The following is a 6,436-nucleotide window of genomic DNA, read 5'->3' as shown; positions in this document are numbered from 1 at the left end:
GTTTGGCTTGGTGAAACAATCCAACGACTGTCGGGCTCTCTTGTACATCTGAGACCGAACGAAGTAGACGTGTTTCTCCAAGCTTCGAAACAGTGACCAAACCTTGAAAGGGAATTTTCCTTCCGATCAATCTTGCGTTGGTTTTGCCTCGTGGTTCGCCTTCTGCCGTGAACATTTCTTTTGAGTATAAAACCCGAAATGAACAGAAAGATTGATCGCGCTGCGAAACAAACGCCGCCGGCAATGGTACAGAACAAGAGACCCAATCTACCGTGACATAGTACTACCGCTGAACCGCAGAATCAGAGAGGAATACGACGAAGAAAATCACAGCAGATTTAAGAAAAGGCTGCGAACATTAAACGGCGATCGCGAAACATTGTGGAAGATCACTAAGGCGTTGCGGAAATTCTGACAAGAAGCTATGCTCGTGCACATACGAATCAGATGCCAGACGATCCGGACACTGCTACAGCGGTGAATGAGTCAATTGTCCACATCGATCAGACACATCTAACAGGAGCTCACCCGTAGCTGATTCGTCCAAAGGGAAGCTATCCAGTGCATTAGAAGGCTTAAATCCAAAAAGTCTCCTGTAGGTGATAAAATACGGAACTGCGTGCTCAAAAAACTTCCAAGAAAGGCCCACAACACTTTCTCGTCAAAACTCTGTCTGCCTGCATTCGTTTAGGGTACTTTCCGCTCAGATGGAAGCACGCCGTGGTCATCGCCATTCCGAAACCGAACAAAAGCTCCTCGATTCTGTCAAACTATAGGCCACCGGCGAGAATAATTTGGCCGAGCTACGCACCCAGCGAAAGCATTTGGCCACAGATAACACCTGGAAGAAGATAGAGGAGCGAAGGAGCGCTAAAGCCGCGATAGAGCGAGCGAAAACACGAGGAGCCAAAGCCGTAGCTCGTAAGCGCTATTCGGCTCTCGAGAAGGAAGTGCTCTATGTAGACGGGACAAAACAGCGTGAGCAGACTCGCTATCCGACGAAGAAGGAGAGAAAGCCGTGTGCCAGACGATCCTGTGGACCATATTGTCACGCTCCGTATCATCCTGGAGCAAATCAATGAATTCCAAGAGTCTTTCTACCTGCTGTTTATTGATTACGCAAAAGTTTTCGATCGTCTCAATCATGAAAACATGTGGGGAGCCCTCAGGCGCAAGGGTGTCCCTGAGAAAATCAGCGGCCTCATTGCAGCACAGTACAGGGCATTTTCGTGCAGAGTACTGCACAACGGTGTCTTGTTCGATCCCATCCGGGCCGTTGCTGAAGTGGGGCAAAGATGTATCTTATCAGCGCTACTGTTCCTCATCGTAATCGACGTAGGTATGATTGATCGTGAACTAAATCGTGGCTGTACCATGGAAAACCTATAAATGACTTCGAATTTGCTGATGACGTTGCTCTCCTAGCTCAATGGCTGCAGAGTGAGCTCGATGATCTTGCCGATCATTCCTTGGCGGCAGCTCTCGCCATTAACGTCAACAAGACCAAATTATTGGATGTAAACACGGTCAACCATTCCAGCTTCACGGTAGCTGGGCAAATAGTGGAGAATGTTGAAAGCTTCCAATATCTTGGTAGCTAAATGACAGCCGATGGCGGCAAGTTCAAGAAATGTATGGAAAAATGGAAAAACAATCACGACGTACCAAAATCCGAATTTTCAACTCGAACGTGAAATCTGTGCTGCTGTGCTGTCAGTGAAACTTGGTGTGTATCAGCGGAGAACACTCCACGCCTGCAGGTCTTCATCAATAGATGCCTGCGGTGTATAATTCGTGCATCGTGGCCTCACAATTGGATCTCCAACGTGGAACTCCATCGTCGATGTCATCAAAAGTCGATTGCGACAGAAATTCGGAAGCGAAAGTGGCGGTGAGTCGGCCACACTCTACGCAGGAGCGGGAACGAAATCTGCAAACAAGCGTTAGATTGGAACCTAGCAGGACATCGCAGCAGAGGCAGACCCAGAGGCGCATGGCGGCGCAGCCTTAACAAGGAAATAAACGAAGGTGGCAGAAATTTGACCTGGCCACAGGTTAAGGCGATGGCTGGCTATCGCCCAGGATGGAAATCTTTCAATTCGGCCTTCTGCACTACCATGCGTGCTCAGGATTGAAAGTAGTAAGTTATACACGCACTTTAATCTATCTGTTATCATCAAAAAATCAATTCTATAAAACTAAATCGATCCACACTCGATCCACCCTACTTGTATTCCATCAGCCTCAGCAGCAGGGCCCTCAGTTTGCGTGCTTCCAATCCGATTGTCGGCGGTTGCTCTCCACTTTCCTCCAGTGGTCCCGTCAAGACGGACGGAATCGTTAACCCATACGCTTCGCAAGTACGCAGAAAGCTGAGCGTCTCTTGAATGGCAATCGAAGGCAGCACTATGGTTTGCTTGGACAGTCCCGTCAGCAGGCCCAGCACGCACCGTTTCACATGCAGCCAAGTGTCGGCGCACAATCGCGCCCCAGATCCACCATCCAAAGCGTGTGCGATTCTCGATAGGCCGAATTCGTAGTTTCCCTTGGCGCAGTAGAGCGTCCCGATCACGAGGTTAACGATGCACAGATGCAGACACTGGCCAGTGGCGTTTCCTTTGCGTTCCTCGGCTCGTTCCACTTTGCGCATCAGCTCCTCGGCTTCTTCATTCTGCGAAGTCATGATGTAGGCCACGCACAGGTTGGCCAAAACTGACGCCGACACCGCCAGAATCTCGTCGTAGTTCTGTCGAACGATTGGCTCGTAGAAGGCAGCGGCTTCCTTGTAGCGGTCACCACGCATGAATAGCACGTGCGCGGCATGAAGTCTCCAGGTGGGAGTTTCCGAGCAGAACTCAGCACTGGCGCGGAATTCTCGCTCCGCACCTTGGAAATCGTCTGCACGCCAGGGAATCCAAGCCCGAGCCATGGCCACCGGAAGGTAGCTTTCCAGGGCGGATTCGTACTCGCGAAGTGCCACACGCAGGGCGTTCTGATCCGGAGCAGAGCGGCATTCCTGCACCTTGGCAGCCAACGAACGCAGCCTACCGCCGATGTTGTTTGCCAGAACTCCGAGCTTCTGCTCGGCTTCCTCCGGGGTGGATTGCGCCGTGATGAGTGCATCCAACAGATCGTACAGGTACGGCGATAGATACTTGTAGGTGAGATGAGTATGTTCGGCCAGAATGTCCGCCGCAGTGTCGTACATTTCATGCTTGCAGCAGAGTAGAAGCAAATTGGCGAAGGTTTCCGGTGGACAAGTTGGTGGTCCTAGCTCCAGGAGAAACGCCAACCGACGAAGGCCTGCCCCTCCGCCAATTGGGTCAGTCAGGGCCATGTTGTGGAGCGTCACGGGATCCAGTTCCGGTTCCAAACGAGGTGGTAAGTCGGTCAAGGCCTCTCGGGAACCCTCCACTGAAAATTAGGAAATGTGGGTGAGTGATACGTTTGGACGAATGTGCAGCAGAGCGTGTATTACCGTTGCCCTCCTGGTACTCGATGGCGGCCTTCAGATTGAAGGCCTGAGCCAGACCCGAGGCGGCCAGCGCGGGTGGATTACCGACACTGCGGGCGCCACCTTCTGTTTCAGCCTGGGCTCCCACGCCCAGCTCCGGGTGATTGCGAATGCCACGCTCGACGATTTCCGCGATGTAGTTCAAGGCCTGCGAATTCTCCTTCTTTCGATAGTGACACAGCGCCGCATTGTAGGCAATGTGCGGATTGAATCCGCCCGCTTGCAAGGCCGAAACGTACCGCTGCAGGGCGTCCTCAAACATGTTTGCTTGGTAGAGTAGGCAACCTTCGTCGTTCTTCACTGTTGCCTCCTGGTTGGTGGTACCTTGGCGCTGCAGAAGCAACGATTGTGCGGTAGAGTAGTCCTCATTTCCATAGGCGATGGCCGATTGCAGCTGAAGGACCTTGTCCTTCAACTGCGGGGCATCCAGCGTGGTGGAGATCTTATGGGCCTCCTCGAACAGACCGGCTTGGAACAGGGACTGGGCGTAGTACAGTTTGTACTCGGGCACGTCGGGGACCAGGTTTACGAGATGCTCGTAGCAGTTGGATGCCTCGATGAAGTCCTGCGTTTGGTAGTAGCAATGGCCCAGGAGCGAGAGTCCGGCTCGTGTGGTGGAAACTTCCGGGATGCCATTGAGAACGTTGATGGCCTCCTGGAAACGTTCCTCTTTGATCTGCGAGAAACATTTTTACAAATCATATTCGATATCTATGGGAAATTACTGCTCTTATATTACCATAGTGTAAATGGACTTTGTATATTCTCCATCACGAATCAGCATATTTTGCGAAAACATTTTTACCACGAGTAAAACCAGCTTTGATTTGCTGGGACAGGACGTGAAATGCAAATTATCGATCAAACGGCCCTATGTGTGGTGGCTCAGTGATCGTCATGGCGACATGCTGGTTCGCGCGTTCAACAGGTTGCAAGGAATTGACGAGCTTACCCTAGCAGCATGTTGCCCAAAGTGGTCGCACGTGGATCTCTCGCTGTTGGTGCGAGAGATGCATGGAGAGATGAGAATTCGTAATGCACTCTAGAAAATTTCTAGACAAGGTGTATTAAATTAAATTTATTTTGTAACAACCAGCATTATTTAAAAGATGGTTTGAAAGTTACAAAAAAAACGAACATAACTAATTGTGGCCCACAATTTGTGAGTAATAACAAGGATTATAAAAACATATCGGGATTGTAGCTTTACTGGATGTTGATCCAACTTGGATGTCTTGGATGTGTTAACATTTTTGGTTGGAAACGCTTAGCGTGAGTAAAAGCAGATTGGACCACGTTCACAAATTTTGAGTGATTTTTTGTCTTCTGTTTGATCAACAAAACAATAAGTTTTGTTTTGATTTTTAGTTAGTCGTGTGCTAGTGAAAGATCCCATCTCCAGGTAGAGTCCGCAATGCTGCGTAAAAAGCTTAAACTAACCGATCCGTCGGATCAGGATGCAGGAGACAACACCGCTCATCCACCAGAATTCTCACTAAGCACCTTCATAAACGAGCCGAAAGTCAAGCTGCCATCAACTTTCTCACCGGTGCCACCCACACTCACCTCGCCTCATTTTGCCATCAACACCGCCACCGCCGCCGCCCATCCCTATCATCTCATCTCACCCACGGATGTCCAACCCATCGTCAATGTAGTCCAGCCCCAAGAATCCGTTCCACTTTGGAGCCGCGTGTACCAACTGGAGCAAGAACTCTGCCAAGCCTTACTCCAAATCCCGCTGCCATCCGACGTGGCGGCCACCTACAATCCTATCGAGTACGCGGCCGAACTGCACCTGGCGTACATGCAGCGCTTCCTAACCGGGCACAAGCCGGTGCTGTTCCTCGGCATGAACCCGGGACCGTGGGGAATGTGCCAAACTGGGGTGTGCTCATCGATAGTAAAAAGAACAGATTTTAAAAATTGACACTCCTTTGTCTTGTTGCAGGTACCATTCGGTTATGTACCGGCCGTTCGTGACTGGATGCAACTGCGAGGCGAAGTGCTGAAACCGATCGGGGAATTGGCCGTTCGTCCGGTGGACGGATTACAGTGTACCCGTGGCGAGCAGAGCGGTCAACGCTGGTGGGGATTGTATCAGGAACTGTGCGGAACGCCGGAGAATTTCTTCCGGAATTGCTTTGTGTTCAACATTTGTCCGCTGGCATTTTTCCATTCTAGTGGAAGGAACATTACACCGGCGGAGTTTAAGGTAAGTTTCCATCAGGACTAGAACTGGCGATTATATTTTGGCCGATTCTATAACATTCCCCAGAAAACCAATCCTCAGAATTCCATTCCCCAGAAAATCATTGCCATTTCCCAGAATGCACCATTCTAGTAGCATTGGGCAAGTTTGGCTGAGACATCGATTTTTGTGAATCGATTCGAGTCGGACCAGGGGGAATTTCTGGATGAACCCAAGGGGGAATTCCTAAAGAAATTCCTGGAAGAATTCCTGCAGGAATATCTGAAACAATCTCTGGAGAAATTCCAGGAGAATTTCCTGGAGAAATTCTTGGATGAATGCCTGGAGCACATTCTGGAAGAAATCTTGAAGGAATTCCTGGATGAACTCCTGGGGGATTCCCCAGAGGAAATCTGGGAGGAATTCCTGGAGAAGAAACATCTTGAGGAATTCCTGTAGGAATCCTTAGAGAAATTTCTGGAGAAATTCTTGGAAGAACTCCCGGAGGACTTTTTGGAAAAATCGCTGGAGCAATTTGTGGAGGAAGCTCAGGAAAAATGCAAAGAGGATCATCTGGTGTAATCCCAGGGGGAACTGGAGGTGGAGGAATTAGGTGGTGGAGAAATCCCTAGAGCAATTATTGAAGAAATCCTTGAATGAATCTCTAGAGGAATTTTGTGAAGAAAATCCTCCAGAAATTCCCCGGGAACTATTTCTTGAGGAATTATTGG

At 49.8% G+C, this 6,436-nt stretch overlaps 2 protein-coding genes across 2 annotated transcripts; one reads left to right on the top strand and one right to left on the bottom strand.

Annotated features, from left to right (window-relative positions):
* Positions 1–2,162: 2,162 nt before the first annotated feature.
* Positions 2,163–4,437, bottom strand: LOC109405196 (tetratricopeptide repeat protein 30 homolog). The gene is made up of 3 exons (XM_019678206.3): positions 4,254–4,437; positions 3,479–4,190; positions 2,163–3,414 (listed from the first exon to the last, which is right to left on the bottom strand). The coding sequence occupies exons 1-3, from the start codon at positions 4,311–4,313 to the stop codon at positions 2,225–2,227; spliced, it is 1,962 nt and encodes a 653-aa protein (XP_019533751.3). The 5' UTR covers positions 4,314–4,437; the 3' UTR covers positions 2,163–2,224.
* Positions 4,438–4,863: 426 nt separating this feature from the next.
* On the top strand, positions 4,864–5,803 carry LOC109412857 (single-strand selective monofunctional uracil DNA glycosylase). Its single transcript, XM_062851430.1, has 2 exons — positions 4,864–5,402; positions 5,466–5,803. Exons 1-2 carry the CDS (start codon positions 4,929–4,931, stop codon positions 5,748–5,750), a joined length of 759 nt encoding a protein of 252 aa, XP_062707414.1. The 5' UTR covers positions 4,864–4,928; the 3' UTR covers positions 5,751–5,803.
* The last annotated feature ends 633 nt before the right edge of the window (positions 5,804–6,436 follow it).

The sequence above is a fragment of the Aedes albopictus genome, chromosome 1 (genome assembly GCF_035046485.1).
Source record: "Aedes albopictus strain Foshan chromosome 1, AalbF5, whole genome shotgun sequence".
NCBI classification, from domain to species: Eukaryota; Metazoa; Arthropoda; class Insecta; order Diptera; family Culicidae; genus Aedes; species Aedes albopictus.
This window is presented reverse-complemented; position numbering and strand designations above follow the sequence as displayed.

What these genes read in the sequence shown, in the direction of transcription:
- LOC109405196 (XM_019678206.3), bottom strand. Translation starts at nt 4,313, where the DNA reads ATGTTTTCGCAAAATATGCTGATTCGTGATGGAGAATATACAAAGTCC. An exon ending in CAAAGTCCATTTACACTATG is followed by an intron (nt 4,191 to 4,253) that starts GTAATATAAGAG and finishes TGTTTCTCGCAG; the next exon opens with ATCAAAGAGGAACGTTTCCA. An exon ending in CGAGTACCAGGAGGGCAACG is followed by an intron (nt 3,415 to 3,478) that starts GTAATACACGCT and finishes CCTAATTTTCAG; the next exon opens with TGGAGGGTTCCCGAGAGGCC.
- LOC109412857 (XM_062851430.1), top strand. Translation starts at nt 4,929, where the DNA reads ATGCTGCGTAAAAAGCTTAAACTAACCGATCCGTCGGATCAGGATGCA. An exon ending in GGGGAATGTGCCAAACTGGG is followed by an intron (nt 5,403 to 5,465) that starts GTGTGCTCATCG and finishes GTCTTGTTGCAG; the next exon opens with GTACCATTCGGTTATGTACC.